The sequence below is a fragment of the Oncorhynchus mykiss genome, chromosome 28, assembly GCF_057628025.1.
Source record: "Oncorhynchus mykiss isolate SJ-2025 chromosome 28, ASM5762802v1, whole genome shotgun sequence".
NCBI classification, from domain to species: domain Eukaryota; kingdom Metazoa; phylum Chordata; class Actinopteri; order Salmoniformes; family Salmonidae; genus Oncorhynchus; species Oncorhynchus mykiss.
In genome coordinates this window covers 11,304,006-11,321,942 of record NC_143049.1, presented here as the reverse complement: position 1 = coordinate 11,321,942, position 17,937 = coordinate 11,304,006, and the positions used below count along the sequence as shown (strand labels likewise).

The following is a 17,937-nucleotide window of genomic DNA, read 5'->3' as shown; positions in this document are numbered from 1 at the left end:
AGTGCAATAGAGATTGCATAATCTGTGGATCTGGTATGCAAATTGGGGTGGGTCTAGGGTTTCTGGAATGATGGTGTTGATGTATATACTTACCCTAGCGAAGGGATTTTCTCAACTGAGTAGGTAATCACTTGTAACTGCGTATTCATTAACGGGAGGTGATACAGAGCATCCTGGTAACACACTTCTGAGACCCGAGAGACAGTGGCCCTTGTGTCTAACTGCATATCCAAGTCCTTTCCATACAAGGAATGTCTCTTTGTAATGCCATTTTTCCCATTGGAGGTAGTGTAAATTTGAACAACATAGACTAGAGTAGTTTGAACAGCCTGTTTAGTGCCCTGCCTGGATAAGAATATGCTTATTTATCAGATTAAGAATGAGTTGCCAATTCCTTATACAATTGCACATTTATAAAACACATACTAGACAGCTAGCACAAGTCTGTGGCTAAAATACTGCTAGAGGTACATGGAACCGCATTGCCACACGCAACAGAAACTGAACATTCATTTTCCACAATCATGTTCGTTGACACCCGTCTGCTCTGTTAAAAATGTTGGGAGTTGAGACATAAAAAGGGTATCGTTAAGGTTAAGTTCCCCTTTATTACAGTAAAATAATGCCAATATGTTTCGGTGTCCATATAACCAATTGTCACACCAACCCTCAAATGCAAATAGCGAGTTGAAACTGCTCGTTGTCAGACAGGATAGTCTTTCATCTCTGTTGTTGTGAGTGGCAGGGGGTGGGGCTTGGTGTCTGTGTGTGAGTGGGAAGGTGCACAGATCCCACAGCACAAAAAGGGGCGAAGGAGACGAGACCAAAAAGACAAACGCACATAAAAATGAAACTTCAATTCTTGCGGTACAGGTGTTTGGAACATATCGAATTAATTCAAATGTATGTTTCAGTATCACCCAGCAGCAAAGATTTCAAAGTAATGATAACACACCCTGACACTCAGTCCATTTTCCAGAATAGTGTCATACGCATTGAAGGAAGCTGTGGACAACGAGTTGGATATGCTCGAGGAAACAAAGATCACCAAATTCGTTCCAAAGAGTGTAACGATTATAAAGCCACCATCAACCAGAGTGTGAAAGAGGCTTATCCCTTACCAAGCACAGTGAGGACTTAGTCGCTCAACCTGCTGGATGTACAGCAAGTCAGCAAGTTGGATCCCTTGCACGCCTACCAGTTGGATGCAGATTCTGAGAAAAACCTGACAATCAACACTCACCTTGGGCTGTGCAAGTATCGTCACCTTAGCCACGGTGTCTCAAGTGCTACTTACCTTTTTTTTAGTTGGTTATGGACCTACAAGGAATCACTCTACGGTGTGGGCACTGATCTCCCACATCATGGACAACTGAGAATAAAACCCCATTGCGTTTGCTTTGCTGACACTATTGGACACAGAGAATAACTAGGCCCAGATTGAAAAAGAGGCCCTGCCAATCTTCGGAGTCAAGAAATGACATAAGTATCTATACGGACAAAAGTTCATGTTGATTACAGACCAAAAGCCTCTTCTGGCTATCTTGGGACGCAAGTCTGCTGTTCTAACCTTAGCAGCATTGAGAATGCAAAGATGGCACTCACTCATGTCGAACGACGACATCGAATACAGAAAGTCATCTGTTCACAGTAACACGGACGTGTTGTCAGGACTACCAAGAGAAGACAGACATCACAGCTTCCCACATGTGGATGAGCTGCCAATTTTTGCAAAGTACAAGAAAAGATCCTGTACTCAGCAGTGTGGCTCACAGTAAATGGGTGGCCATGCTACGTGACAGGTGAAACCATACTTTGTGAGAAGACACGAGTTGTCCTGGCATCTGTCGTATGAAGGCCTTAGCCCGTAGCTACATCTGATGGCCAGAGTTGGACAGTGACATTCGGAAGGAAGTGCAGAGTTGCCAAATCTGCCAAACAGTACAGAAGATGCCGGCTGTCGCACCACTTCACCCTTAGAGAATTCACATTTGTTTCACTGAAAAGGACAAGCAGAACCTTTTTAGAGATCATCAACAGCTATTCAAAGTGTTTGGAAGTTATTCACGTGACATCAGCAAACCTCATCAAAAAGCTACAAAGGCTGTTCGCAGCCTACAGATCGTGCAAAAAAAATAATCTCAGACAATGGACCCCAGCTGGTGTCTTCCGATTTGAAACAATTCCTGAAAAACAATGGCATCAAGCAGACCCTTCTTCCCACCTACCATCCCGCCTCAAACAGCCAGTACTTAATTTGTGTAACATATATGCTGGGAGTCAGGAAGCAGGTGCAGAAGGTGAGTTTAATGATAAGAATAAGGCAGGTGTACTGAATGTGACCAAAACTGCCTGATTACTGAGGGCTAAATAAAGGGAGAGTAATCAAGGTGATGATGAGTCCAGGTGTGCATAACAATTGGGAGCAGGTGTGCGTGATGGTTGCCAGGACCAGTGGTTAGTAGACCTGCGACATCGAGCGCTGGATCCACCTCTCCTTTTTGGACTGTTACATTTCGGGAACTATTTGGCCAGAGCCGGTACCTCTCAAGGCATGATTTTTTTTTCTCTCTTTTTCTGATATTGTTGTGTTGATTCGGGTTGGCTAGGGCTTAAAGTTTGCGCAACATTGTAGCCTATGTTAGACACCAACACGTGGCCATGTGAGAAGCAGGCCTGTCTCTCACAGACCTGGAACGAGATTCACATTCTATGATCTCTCTCCCGATAGACATGAATTAGCCTGAAACTCTCCTCTCTCCAGCATTGCACTTCATAATTTATTTCCTTATAGAATCATAGCTGCGCAAAGGGTTTGGGAGCACCCCTGATAGAGTTACTGATGTCTGTTCAGAAATAAATTAAATAATTCAGAATAGCATATACCAAAATATTTGATCAACTTCTAAATAGGCTTTTTGTTTTACAAAGTAAAACGGGAGAGAGGCTTATGGCACTAGTGCATCGTCCATCACCAGCCAGTGAGCTGCGGTGAGTCAGTGAAACTGAAAAGCTTAAGACACATTTCCTCCTCATAGTGTAGCCTACAATATGTCTCCATACGCCTAGGCAATTGATGGATTTAAGACAAGGCTGTTTTCATTGATCTCAGTTTGTCAATGTCAAAGTAGCCTGTCATTTCGAATTCCGAGTTGGATGACCGTTCAAAACTAATTTTCCCAGTTGGAGCTAATTTTTTCTTCCCCTTCCCAGTTGTCTTGAACGCACTGACGTTGGAAGTCGGAGATTAAAAAGATTATGCCAAAGTCTCCAGTCATGTAGAATTGCATGAAATGCGTTTATGAAAGGCCACATTTTTCCTCAGACTCTAGGCCACTAAAAATGGTATCCATGTGTGACTCTACTGCTCTATGCCACTATGCAAATGCGATGACAAGATGATCTCCTTTTTCCGGTACCTCAGAGGTCCCTAGGTCAGTGTTTACAACTTCCATGCAGTGACCCTTTAAAGATTCACTGGACATTTGAGAAGCAGTGCTGAAGTTCAGCAGCACTCCATATTTGGTTTTCACCTGGTTGAGTGTTTCAAATCTCTCATCCAAGAGTCGACCACAATGTTGAAGTAGTTGACTCCAAAGGTTTTTCAGTGCGTCTGTCACTGGTTCATCAGGAGCCTCATAGCTGAAATTCCTCTGGCTGTTTCTCAATCTCTTCTCTTTCAGAACAGCCTCCACATTCATTTCTTCATAAATACTTTTGGCTGTTGTCCAGTTATGTACAGAGGGAGGCCTTTGCATTTGAGATTAAATTCCCTGCGATATCCAACTGCATTGAGGTGGATTAGAGGAGCTTGTTCACCTTGTTTGTCATTGTCAGTATCACACCCCATACGACACAGAAAATCAAGTAGCGGTAGAACCCAACTTCCTCTGCAAGTGCTTGTGCCTCCACTTTGGCCACAGGATCGTTGACCGTCTGATTGCTCTTCCCACAATTCACTGTGGTTTTCTCTTTTTGTGACCAGAAGGATAGTTCTGCCTCATCCTCTCATCGAAGTTGTAAACATTGACACGAAGGGGAGACGGGGCCCTTGCGTAATTTGCAGGGCCCTACACAACTTGCGTATAGGGCCGCCCGGCTCTGCCCAACAGACCGCTCCAGTCCTGACCACTCACCAATGTTCCCACACAGCAACCTCAGCACAAGTCAAGTTGCTCAACCAGCACTGGAAACTGGAAACTTACCAGCTCCAGTGAACTCAAAGATTGCCACGAAAGCCTGCAGAGCAGGTACCCTGAAAGGATCCGTATGGTTCCTAAAAAAACTTGACCTGTAAATAAACAGAAACAAAAGAGTGCTCAGTTAAGAGACTGAGTTCAGACTAGAAAATAAAAAACTAGACTAAAAAGGTAAAAGGAGACGTTCTTAGTTCAGTTGTTGAAGTTTATCGAAAAAAAATGATAAAGAAAAAAAGCATAAAAAAAGACAAAAAATTCAACCCCACCTCAAATTTGTATCTCAAACAGACCGTTGAGAAAATGATTGCTTTTGCCTCAGAGGATGATGTCATGAACTGGCCAATCAGCGATCTACTGTCGTTGTAAGGACAGACACTGGAAGACGAGAAGCAAGTACAGGGAGTGAAGATTTAATGAAAAAACAGATAGGAAACAAACCACGGAGAGCGTCTGGACAAGGGAAATATAACGACATTAATGCTGACACGGGGATCAAACTGAGGAATAGACAGATATAGAGGAGGCAGTCAATAAAGTGATGGAGTCCAGGTGAGTCCAATGAAGCGCTGATGCATGTAACGATGGTGACAGGTGTGTGTATGGTAATGATGGACCGTCTAGCGCCCTCGAGTGCCAGGGAGTGGGAGAAGGTATGACAGTTGTTGGGGTACGCCCACACCATTCCAACACACAAAAGCTGCTATTCAACATACCCAATTAAAAAAAGTTGGAAGGAAAACTCTCTTTAATTGTAATGAATTATTGGTCATATTTCATAGAAATCTGGAAGGACAGTTACTGTAGGGGAAAAAGTGTAATAGATTGGTCTTTAATACCACTATTAAAAATTCCACACCAGCGTAGCCTGAATATTTTTCCTATCACAGATTGTTCTGGCAATCATCACATAGTACTTGAAGAAAGGAAAAACCCACACTCACTGAAATATTCTTTACGTTTTAATGTACTGTATATATTTATTTTTTTGCAGGACAAATGCAAAACAAATGGACCTCGTTTCGTTGGCAGCCTTCATCAGCATTCTCACATAGTAACTTCATTGGGAGGAAGGATGTTTGACGTGCTTTTCCTTTTTTTTCATACCTTCATTTATTCAACATAAAGAATATTAATACTGTATTAGTATCTCAAAAGCACCCCTTTAGACATATTGTTTGTGACAATATACTCTTCAAACATGTCACATTTTCAGTGTGGGGGCTCTGGTACTTTTAATGATATGACCCATTTTATACAGTGCCTTCAGAAAGTATTCATACAAAAATATATAACTTACATAACTATTTACACCCCTGAGTCAATACTTAGAAGCACATTTCTATTACAACTGAGTCTTTTTGGGTAAGTCTCTATGAGCTTTGCACACCTGGATTGTACAATATTTGCCCTTTAAAAAAATATATACATTCTTCAAGCTCTATCACGTTGATTGTTGCTCATTGCTAGACAGCCATTCTCATGTCTTGCCATAGAGTTTCAAGCTGATTTAAGTTAAAACTAACTAAACCACTCAGGAACATTCAATGTCATCTTGGTAAGCAAATCCAGTGTAGATTTGGCGTTGTGTTTTAGGTTTTTGTCCTTCTGAAAGTTGAATTAGTCTCCCAGTGTCTGTTGGAAAGCAGACTGAACTAGGTTTTCCTCTGAGCGTATAGCTTTATTCGGTTTATCCCCCCCCCCCCCCCCCCTAAAAAACTCCCTAGTCCTTGCTGATGACAAGCATACCCATAACATGATGCAGCCACCACCATGCTTCAAATATGAAGAGTGTACTCAGTATTGTGTTGAATTTTCCCCAAACATAATGCTTTGTATTCAGGATAAAAGGCTCATTTATTTCCCACCTTTTTTGCAGTATTACTTAAGTGCCTTGTTGCAAATAAGATGCATGTTTTGCAATAGTTTTTATTCTGCATGCTTCCTTCTTGTCACTCTTTCATTTAGGTTAATATTGTAGAGTAACTACAATGTTGTTGATCCATCCTCTGTTTTCTCATATCACAACCATTAAACTCTGTAACCGTTTTAAAATCCCCGTTGGCCTCATGGTGAAATCCCTGAGCAGTTTGCTTCCTATCCAGCAACTGAGTTAGGAAGGACACCTGTATCTTTGTAGTGACTGGGTGTATTGATACACCATCCAATAGCCTAATTAATAACTTCACCATGCTGAAAGGTGGTGTCTGCTTTTTATTTATGTAATTTTTTACACATACCAAAAGATGCCCTTCTTTGCAAGGTATTGAAACCCCTCTGGTCTTTGTGGTTGAATCTGTGCTTGAAATTCACTTCTAGATTGAGGAACCTTACAGATCAGTGTATGTGTGGGGTACAAAGATGGGGTAGTTTTTCAAAAATCATGTTAACCCTTATTATTGAACAGGAAATGAGTCCATACAACTTATTGTGCGATTTGTTAAGTATATTTTTACTGCTGAACTTATTTAGGCTCACCATAACAAAGGGGTTGAATACTTATTGACTGAAGACATTACAGATTCACTTTTTTATTAATTTCAAAACTGTATTGTGTGTGTGTGTGTAGATCAGTGACACAAATCTAAATGTAATCAATGTTACATTCAGGCTGTAACATGTGGAAAATGTCGAAGGGTGTAAATACTTTCTAAAGACACTGTACACAGAAACTGACATAATGGGCTCTATTTTCGGCTGGCTTAAGTGAGCACAATTATCAAATGCATGCTTGTTTGCAATTTCGACCTGTTACAGCAGTTGTTCTTCTACACTGAACAAAAATATAAATGCAACATGTAAAGTGTTGGTCCCATGTTTCATGAGCTGAAATAAAAGATCCCAGAAATGTTCCAAGCTTATTTCTCTCAAATGTGTTTACATCCCTGTTAGTGAGCATTTCTCCTTTGCCGAGATAATCCATCCACCTAACAGGTGTGGCATATCAAGAAGCTGATTAAACTTCTTATGGCTGCAATCCTGTTAACGGGAGCGATATGTCAACAGCCAGTGAAAGTGCAGGGCGCCAATTTCAAAACATCAAACATCTCAATTAAAATTCCTCAAACATACATGTATCTCATACCATTTTAAAGCTAATCTCGTTGTTAATCCCACCAATGTCCGATTTTCAAATATGCTTTACAGCAAAAGCACCACAAACGATTGTTAGGTCAACACATAGCCACAGAAAAACACAGCAATTTTTCCAGCAAAAGATTTTCCAGACAGTCATAAAAACCACAAATAGAGAAAATGAATCACTAACCTTTGATCATATTCATCAGATGACACTCATAGGACTTCATGTTACACAATACATGTATGTTTTGTTTGATAAAGTTAATATTTATCAAAATATGAGTTTACATTGGCGCGTTACATTCACTAGTTCCAAAAACATCCAGTGATTTTGCATAGCCACATCAAACAGAAATACTCATCATAAATGTAGATAATATAAGTTATACACATGGAATTATAGATATACCTCTCCTTAATGCAACTGCTGTGTCAGATTTCAAAAAAACTTTATGGAAAAATAAACCCATGCAATAATCTGAGACGGCGCTCAGAAGTAAAAATCACAATAGCCGCAATGATGGCGCCAACATAAACAAGAAATGACGTGATAAATATTCCCTTACCTTTGATCTACGTCAGAAAGCACTCCAGGAATCCCAGGTCCACAATAAATGTTTGTTTTGTTCGATAATATCCGTTATTTATGTCCAAATACCTTCTTTTGTTAGCGCGTTTGGTATACATATCCAAACGCTCATTCTGGTCAGCGTTACATCGGACAAAAACTTTAAAAAGTTATATTACAGGTTGAAGAAACATTTCAAACTAAGTACAGAATCAATCATTAGGATGTTTTTAACTTGTTAAAGATATTGGTTCCCATTTGGGAATCAACCCTCCCACGTTCAGCTGAAACGGTGGCGCATGGAACGCAAAAATATTCTTAGAAATATTTAACCTCCACACATTAACAAGTCCAATAGCTCAAATGAAAGATAAACACCTTGTTCATCTAGCCAGCAAGTCAGATTTCTAAAATGTTTTACGGCGAAAGCATAGCACATATATATATATATGTCAAACCACCACCAGACACAGCTCATTTGAATAGCCAAAACATGCAATCAACAAACGCAGGATTAAAAAATAAATCATTCACTAACCTTTTGAAAATCTTCATCAGATGACAGTAATAGGACATGTTACACAGTACATTTTTTTTTTCAATAATATGCCATTTATATCCATAAATGTCCATTTACATTGAGTTCATGTTCAGAAATTACTCAAAAATGTCCGCAGGAAATCTAGGTAGCGCGGCAAGATAACGTAAATAGACATCATAAACTGTGACTAAATATACATGTTCTACATATAGTTAGAAAGATACACTGCTTCTTTATGCAGTCGCTTTGTTACATTTCTTTTTAACGTTACAGAAATCGCACACTATGCAATATTCTGAGACGGCGCTCAGATACAAGCTACATTTCTCCGTAATGTTGGAGTCAACAGAAACACAGATTTCAGCATAAATATTCCCTTACCTTCGATGGTCTTTGTTCAGAATGTTCTGGAAGGCTTCATACTTACCCAATACATCGTTTGGTTTCAAGTCTTGCGTCTTTGTATTAGCTACTGCTAATAACATCAGCTGAAATGCACCCAAAATGTCCTCTGGTCCGGAAAAGTTGCGCATCAAAATTACATATTATATGTCGACTAAACAGGTCAAACTAAGTGCAGAAGCAAGCTTTATGATGTTTTAAACACACAAAACAAATTTCAATTCAACCGTTCGTCGTCTGTCCTTTTCCTGAGTACTGGAACAAAGGAATGGCTGTGACCAATTTGCGCCCTAACGCACAGGTTTTTTTCTCGTGGCACTTACTCAAATCACTCCCATAGGGCCAATTCTCGCGGGATTTGAACGATTTAAAGCTCTACTGAATGAGGACATCTAGTGGAAGACATAGAAAGTCCCCAGAATCATAACTGGTTGGGAAGGGTGGGGGCGATGACGTCAAAGTTGCTCCAACTTTCATGACCACAAAAACTAGTTTGGAAGAATGCCTGCCCTGTGAGTTCTGCTATACTTACAGACATAATTCCAACGGTTTTAGAAGCTTTAGAGTGTTTTCTATCCAATAATAATTATTATATGCATATATTAGCAATTTTTGACAGATTTTTTTCAGTTTACTAGGGGTACCCAATCCCTCCAAAGGGGGCATATGTCTGCCATATCCTTAACAGGTTTTTAACATATGGCTTCAATAAAGTTCCAACCGGAGTATTCCTTCGTGTCTTCATGAGCAATGGAACGCAAGTGGGTTCCATGAGGAATAAGCGTGATCAGAAAATGGCTGACTGCCAGTCACCTGATAGATTCTGCTCTCATTCAGTCCCATAACAACGTAGAAGTCTCTTTCAGATTTCTATTGATGGTTGACATCTAGTGGAACCCCTAGGCAGTGCAACATCATCAATATCTCAAGGGGATTTCATTTTGGACTCTGAATACATACTAAGCTCAGATTTCTCACTTCTTGTTTTGATTTCTCCTTAGGATTTTGCCTGCTATATGAGTTCTGTTATACTCACAGACATCATTCAAACAGTTTTAGAAACGTTAGTGTTTCCTATTCAATACTAATAATAATGTGCATATATTAGCAACTGAGACTGAGGAGCAGGCCGTTTACTTTGGACAACTTATTCATCCAAGCTACTCAATACTGCCCCCCAGCCATAAGAAGTTAAACAGCAAGATCATTACACAGGTGCACCTTGTGCTGGGGACAATAAAAGGCTTCTCTAAAATGTGCAGTTTTGTCACACAACACAATGCCACAGATGTCTCAAGTTTTGAGGGAGCGTGCAATGTCCAGCAGAGCTGTTGCCAGAGAATTTGATGTTAATTTCTCTATCATAAGCCGCTTCCAATGTAATTTTAGAGAATTTGGCAGTATGTCCAACCAGCCTCACAACCGCAGACCCACCTGTATGGTGTTGTGTCGGGGGAGCTGTTCGCTGATGTCCACGTTGTGAACAGAGTGCCCCATGTTTGGCGGTTGGGTCATGGTACAGTATGGGCATAAGCTACAGACAATGAACACAATTGCATTTTATCGATGGCAATTTGAATGCACAAAGATACCGTGACGAGAGGCCCATGTCATTGAGCATGTTTGGGATGATCTGCATCGACGTGTACGACAGCGTGTTCCAGTTCCCGCCAGCAACTTTGCACAGCCATTGAAGAGGAGTGGGACAACATTCCACAGGCCACAAATAACAACCTGATCAACTTTATGCAAAGGAGATGTGTCGTGATGCATGATGCAAATGGTGGTCACACCAGATACTGAAGGTACTATATCTGTGACCAACAGATGCATATCTGTATTCGGTCAAATCTTTGAAAATATTGTATGTTGCGTTTTATATTTTTGTTCAGTATATTTTCAAACCCTAGCGCCAGGATTGATAATGTACCTGTTTTATATAAGCTCGCTTGCGCTAAGGTGAGAGGGGTGGAAATATCTGAGCTGTGTCCTTAAAACCGTGTGCCAAAGTTCCAATTTCAGTATTCATTGGTGGGGATATTTAAAAACCAACCTAAAGCTGGTTTTAGCAGTAACGTGGTTGATTATGGCATGGATTTTGACAACGGAAGCGCAACCTTTCCAACCGTGACGCACAGTGCCCATATGCACATGGAACAAGAGATGTGCTTTTTTGTGCCTGTAAAAATTGAAAACAAATGGGTTTTTTTTCACAATTTTTTGTTTAATTTCATTAAAAACCAAGCGTAGCTTCCCCTCCTCTCAATGAAGGCAGTTTTTTTGGTCATGCCCAATCCATTTGTCAAGTAGTCAAAACTATAGACCATAAAGTGTTTAGCTCATGATACCGCTTTTAAGTAAATCTTAATTACCAAAGCTTTATTAAAAGTTCAAGTTCGGCAGCAGCCAAACATCCCCTTTTTATCCATGTAGGCTATTACGTTATTGTAGCCAGCTCCTGTTATTATTTTGGATGTGTGTAAAAACGTCCATGTAGGCCACACGTGTCAAACTCATTCCACTAAGGTGTGTGTCTGTGGGTTTTCGCTCCTCCCTTGTACTTGATTGATGAATTAAGGTCACTAATTACTAAGGAACTCCCCTCACCTCATTGTCTAGGGCTTAATTGAAAGGAAAAGCAAAAACCCGCAGACACTAGGCCCTCCATGGAATTAGTTTGACACTCCTGATGTAGACTATATGCCCATCGTGGAAAGAGATATGAGATCATCTGAAGTTATTTTCCTGTAACAATTGCTTGTTTTCCATTTAACTTGAAACAAACTATTACAACACTGTTGACTGTCAACACTTCAAACATACTGAGCAAACACTGCATGTTATTTGTTTTTTGTGCATTTGCTATCACTCTTTACTGTAGCCTATGCAATTTAACAGAGTGTAGTATCAATCCACCATGGACTAGGATGAGAATATCCTGTGCCCCCAGCCAAATTGGAGTTGATGACAATGCAAAGACCTACAGAACTTGAGACAAAAACATGCATTATTAAGCCATGGAAAGCCTTGATTGGCCAGTGAGTGGCCAAGTCCCCCTCACACCTACAACTTGTTTATTCATCAAAACCCAGCGCTTTTGCGCCACCGCCAGCTATTGCGCCCATAATAATGGATGTGAAATCAGCAAAAATATTTCTGACACACCTGGACCTATAGCGCTACCACCAGTGCTTAGATTTACCATTGCGTTAGGTTTGTTGAAATAGAGCCCTATAAGTCATTAACCAATCACAACCCTCCTTTAGGATTGCACATTCAGCCAATCACCAGCGGAAGGAGTTCCCTTTGAATCCATTTTCCCATTCACTGTGTTGGTGGTGCTCATAAAATGTATCATACCTTCAAAATTAGCCTAGAGCCAACTCTGGACATTTGATGTACTTGTAGAGTATATTGTTCCAAACAATGTCTTGAAATTAACACACAGAAGTTGTACATTTGAGATATTAATATTTTGAATGTTGAATAAATGAATGTGGAAAAAAAAGTCTGCATCAAGACCTACTCCATATGTTAGAGCCCACTATAAGGAGTATAATGACACCAAGATGTTGTCTGTATCATGTACGGTTCACAGACCATAGGGTCTTACAGGAGACATGTATAGGTCTAAAAAGGGCCCAAAATGTCCACTTTCATCATGATTTCCTAAAAAATGGTGACACAATATACAGTGCCTTGCGAAAGTATTCGGCCCCCTTGAACTTTGCGACCTTTTGCCACATTTCAGGCTTCAAACATAAATATATAAAACTGTATTTTTTTTGTGAAGAATCAACAACAAGTGGGACACAATCATGAAGTGGAACGACATTTATTGGATATTTCAAACTTTTTTAATAAATCAAAAACTGAAAAATTGGGCGTGCAAAATTATTCAGCCCCCTTAAGTTAATACTTTGTAGCGCCACCTTTTGCTGCGATTACAGCTGTAAGTCGCTTGGGGTATGTCTCTATCAGTTTTGCACATCGAGAGACTGACATTTTTTCCCATTCCTCCTTGCAAAACAGCTCGAGCTCAGTGAGGTTGGATGGAGAGCATTTGTGAACAGCAGTTTTCAGTTCTTTCCACAGATTCTCAATTGGATTCAGGTCTGGACTTTGACTTGGCCATTCTAACACCTGGATATGTTTATTTTTGAACCATTCCATTGTAGATTTTTCTTTATGTTTTGGATCATTGTCTTGTTGGAAGACAAATCTTCGTCCCAGTCTCAGGTCTTTTGCAGACTCCATCAGGTTTTCTTCCAGAATGGTCCTGTATTTGGCTCCATCCATCTTCCCATCAATTTTAACCATCTTCCCTGTCCCTGCTGAAGAAAAGCAGGCCCAAACCATGATGCTGCCACCACCATGTTTGACAGTGGGGATGGTGTGTTCAGCTGTGTTGCTTTTACGCCAAACATAACGTTTTGCATTGTTGCCAAAAAGTTCAATTTTGGTTTCATCTGACCAGAGCACCTTCTTCCACATGTTTAGTGTGTCTCCCAGGTGGCTTGTGGCAAACTTTAAACAACACTTTTTATGGATATCTTTAAGAAATGGCTTTCTTCTTGCCACTCTTCCATAAAGGCCAGATTTGTGCAATATACGACTGATTGTTGTCCTATGGACAGAGTCTCCCACCTCAGCTGTAGATCTCTGCAGTTCATCCAGAGTGATCATGGGCCTCTTGGCTGCATCTCTGATCAGTCTTCTCTTTGTATGAGCTGAAAGTTTAGAGGGACGGCCAGGTCTTGGTAGATTTGCAGTGGTCTGATACTCCTTCCATTTCAATATTATCGCTTGCACAGTGCTCCTTGGGATGTTTAAAGCTTGGGAAATCTTTTTGTATCCAAATCCGGCTTTAAACTTCTTCACAACAGTATCTCGGACCTGCCTGGTGTGTTCCTTGTTCTTCATGATGCTCTCTGCGCTTTTAACGGACCTCTGAGACTATCACAGTGCAGGTGCATTTATACGGAGACTTGATTACACACAGGTGGATTGTACTTATCATCATTAGTCATTTAGGTCAACATTGGATCATTCAGAGATCCTCACTGAACTTCTGGAGAGAGTTTGCTGCACTGAAAGTAAAGGGGCTGAATAATTTTGCACGCCCAATTTTTCAGTTTTTGATTTGTTAAAAAAGTTTGAAATATCCAATAAATGTCCACTTCATGATTGTGTCCCACTTGTTGTTGATTCTTCACAAAAAAATACAGTTTTATATCTTGATGTTCGAAGCCTGAAATGTGGCAAAAGGTCGCAAAGTTCAAGGGGGCCGAATACTTTCGCAAGGCACTGTATATATTCAAAGACAATCATGAAACCAATCGTTTCTTGTAATACACCAGATGTATGTTCTTGAACAGATTCTTTAAAAATTGCACACAGATGAAGTTATAAGGATAATTTAGTTGCTAATGGCAGCCTGCAGTACCTCAGTCGGCCTTCAACTTCAGTTATTCAGTTATTCAGTTTGATAACAAGACCCACAGTTTATCAAACAAGTTATCAAAGTTCTTCACTCTCTAACTCGAGGGCAGAGGGAGCAATGTTTGTGAATTTGACCTCCACTTAATTAAGTTGGCAATCAAACTGCATCCAGTTTCGAGGGGGATCTCCCCAAGGGAAAGTGGCTAGGGCGATGGCTGAGGGGGTAAAATTAACTTGTTTGGACTGCAGCCATTGAGGCTTCAAATAGGAATGAATGGTGTCACGTGATCGATGGCTTTGTCCATTCATATATACAGTCATTGATTTCTACTCTTACCCCACTCTTTCCCAGGAAAAAGGAGGAAAATTCAGTGGGATGTTCAAAAGATCCTCTAAACCAGCAGAACACTCAGTACCTGTGCAGGTGATAATGATAAATATGTTAAACTATTACAATGTATCTACATCTTGATTTGATGAAGTCTGACTGTATTGACTTAACATACATCCTATTGATAGGATCATTTGTCTGTAAACACTGAGCTCTCAGCCAGCAACGTCAGCCTCGACAACAACACTAAGGTATGTGTGAGGCTGGGGGAGACTTTCATCACTGCTCATTGATCAATGGGCAAAATTATCAACTTGCCTCCTACTTTTTTTTCAGGAGAAAGGAGGGATGTTCAAAGGAATTTTAAAGAAGTCTCCCAAGCCTTCCCAAGATGTAACACATGCTCAGGTGTGTGTGTCCATGTCTCAAGGCTTAAAAATCCTTCTTTAACCTGTCTCCTCCCCTTCAGCTACACTGATTTGAAGTGGATTTAACAAGTGACATCAATAAGGGATCATACTGTAGCTTTCACCTGGATTCACCTGGTCAGTCTGTGTCATGGAAAGAGAAGGTGTCCTTAATGTTTCAGACTCAGTGTATATTATCTTAACTGATATGTTTCAGTAATTGGAGGATATTGTATGAAAAATGTTTTTATGCACAAGTATATGTATTTTTAGAACACATGTACTGTTTACTGTGTCTCAGGATTATTTGTCAACAGACAGTGAGCTTTCATCCAGGCGAGGCAGCGATGACAGTCTCATTGTCAACATCAACACTAAGGTTAGTCTTCAGTTAACAGATTCCTCATTTGACTATTTCCAATGGCATACAGTAGGATCACCACTGACCTGCCCTTATTTTACAGGAGAAGGGGGGAGTGTTCAGTGGAATGTTTAGAAAATCCTCCAAGCCCCTGGGGGCTAAGACACATTCTCAGGTGAGTGTGATGTCTCTTCAGAGGTATAGTTTACCTAACAGAAACAGTAAACAACCTTGTAACGGTATAGTCGTTTTTCACGTGGCAACATTGATAGTCACAGGTAAACCTAAAATGCATATTGTCATCTTTGTGTCTTTTAGGGTAATCTGGATGACCTATCTACTCACAGTGATCTCTCAGCCAGCACTGCCAGTCTCTCGGAAAAGACCTCGAAGGCGAGTCTTACCCATAAACTTAGCATAGTCCTCATTTTACTTTTATGATTTCTGCTTAACGTTGATTTATACTATTTGCTTGTACCTGTACTAATTCTCTGTATAATTATTTGACTCAGTTAGTCCATTACATACGTAGGGTGTCCACCCACTCTATCCAGAGTCGGTGAAAACGAGCTTTGATGACATTTTACTTCCTTATGTTAGAAAGTACATTTAACCAAGACAAATATGATGATTCACGTTCTGAATCGTTCATTGGGGTCTTTCACTAACATTTGATGAACATTATATCAACAAATTCGGATTTCGTAATGTACTACATCAGACAATAAGCACCGAGCTCTGTTGACAGAGCGGTGCAGCTTTCTCGCAACAACTTTTGAGGATATTACATGTTGTGGGGGTTGTCTTCAAAAAAACATTCGTCACAAAAAGCTAAATTAGCTTGACACTAACTGAATTAAATGTAAAAGCATTTGAAAATAAAACGCTTGGGGTATGCTCAGTGCTCCGTTGACATTTCACTGAGATACACTTGTTTTTGTGAGAAGCTTTTCATATTAATTTTGCATTACTATGAAAAGTGTATACTAAAATATAAAAATACCACATGTCATGTCTCAAAATTGATATCTCTATATTGTTTTATGCCCTGCGAATTGAAGAAGAAAGATTACGAGTTCAACTGGAAAGTAATGTGATCTGATTATAATAAACCAATGACTGTTCATCTGGGTAAGGGGGTGGCTCTAGACCATCCTATCAGGGCTGTGTATGTAAACATCTTCAAATTTGTTTCCTGATGCCCACACGATCAAAACTGAGCATTTCTAGGGCCAAAGGAGGCTCAGGGAAATAAAATATTGCAAATATATTTTGGAATGATTTTCATTAAATAAACGCATAAGGGGATTTTATTAGACATACAAAGCATTCTGAAAGTATTCAGACCCCTTCAATTTTTCCACATTTTGTTTCATTACAGCCTTGATCAAATATGTTTTCCCTCATCAATCTACAGACAATACCCCATGATGACGAAGAAAAAACAGTTTTTTATCAATTTGAGCAAATTTATGAAAAATAATTTAACTGAACTATCATGTATTTCTGTTTTTATTTTTTAAAATAAATGTTACAAACATTTCTAAAAACCTGTTTTTGCTTTGTCGTTATGGGAAAAGGTGAAGGGGTCTAAACACTTTCTGAATACTTTTTATTTAAAAATAAAATGACAACTGCTTTGGGGTTTTAACTTTAGCTGACATAAAGCTGTGAAATGTTCCTTATTTTTGACCTGTTTTTTTTTCTGTCCTCCATTGAGTTAGTCACCCTAATTTTGGCCATCCTACAAAGGGTAAAAACTCAAATAGCTTTTGAACGAATTCTGATAACGACATGAGGTTTGTACCATTGGTTTTCTTAGAGGAGTATCTACACATTGGTCAAAATATACAGTTTTGATTGGACACCCTACTACATAAAAAGGACAACTAAACAATATCATCCAGTAGGCTTTAACTCCTCTAGATGCTTTTGATGTTGATGAGTGACATGTTATACTTTATTGCAGGATAAGGAAAGGGATGAAGACCTATCAGGCTCCAGGGAGAAACTCACCTTTTCTGACAAACACTTTGAAGCCAAGCAGGTGAGGATTTTGGTGGGGTTTATTTTTGTACTATTTTTTGGTACTCTTTATACTTCAATTGGGAACTTCAGTTCTCAAAACGTACTTAGAATTTATTTTTCATATAACAACCTTAGTGTTCAGGTCAAGTCTAAGGTACTTGTTCTCTCTCTGCGTGTGTCAGGGTGAACGTTCTACAAACAATGATCTCTCAGCCAGCAATGAAAGTTTATCAGAAAAAACCTGCCCACCAACCTACACCAGTCCTTACATACACTATATATACAAAAGTATGTGGACATCCCTTTTAGAATGGTCGATTCGACTATTTCAGCCACACGCGTTGCTGACAGGTACATAAAATCAAACACACTCCCATGCAATCTGCAAAGACAAACATTGGCAGTAAAATGGCCTTACTGAAGAGTTCAGTGACTTTCAACGTGGCACCGTCATAGGATGCCAGCTTTCCAACAAGTCAGTTCCTCAAATTTCTGCCATGCTAGAGTTGCCCCGGTCAACTGTAAGTGCTGTTATTGTGAAGTGGAAACGTTTAGGAGCAACAACTGCTCAGCCACGAAG

General features: G+C 39.9%; 1 protein-coding gene across 2 annotated transcripts in view; it reads left to right on the top strand.

Moving 5' to 3' along the window:
• LOC110508497 (apolipoprotein L6) overlaps positions 1-17,937 on the top strand; it is a 37,573-nt gene that overhangs the window by 7,380 nt on the left and 12,256 nt on the right. For both annotated transcript variants that reach the window (XM_021589055.3, XM_021589054.3), the window contains exons 3-9: positions 14,583-14,654; positions 14,750-14,812; positions 14,898-14,969; positions 15,270-15,347; positions 15,433-15,504; positions 15,648-15,722; positions 17,299-17,376. In XM_021589055.3, the coding sequence (XP_021444730.3) occupies positions 14,583-14,654; positions 14,750-14,812; positions 14,898-14,969; positions 15,270-15,347; positions 15,433-15,504; positions 15,648-15,722; positions 17,299-17,376 (510 nt within the window). The remainder of the gene's footprint in view (positions 1-14,582; positions 14,655-14,749; positions 14,813-14,897; positions 14,970-15,269; positions 15,348-15,432; positions 15,505-15,647; positions 15,723-17,298; positions 17,377-17,937) is intronic.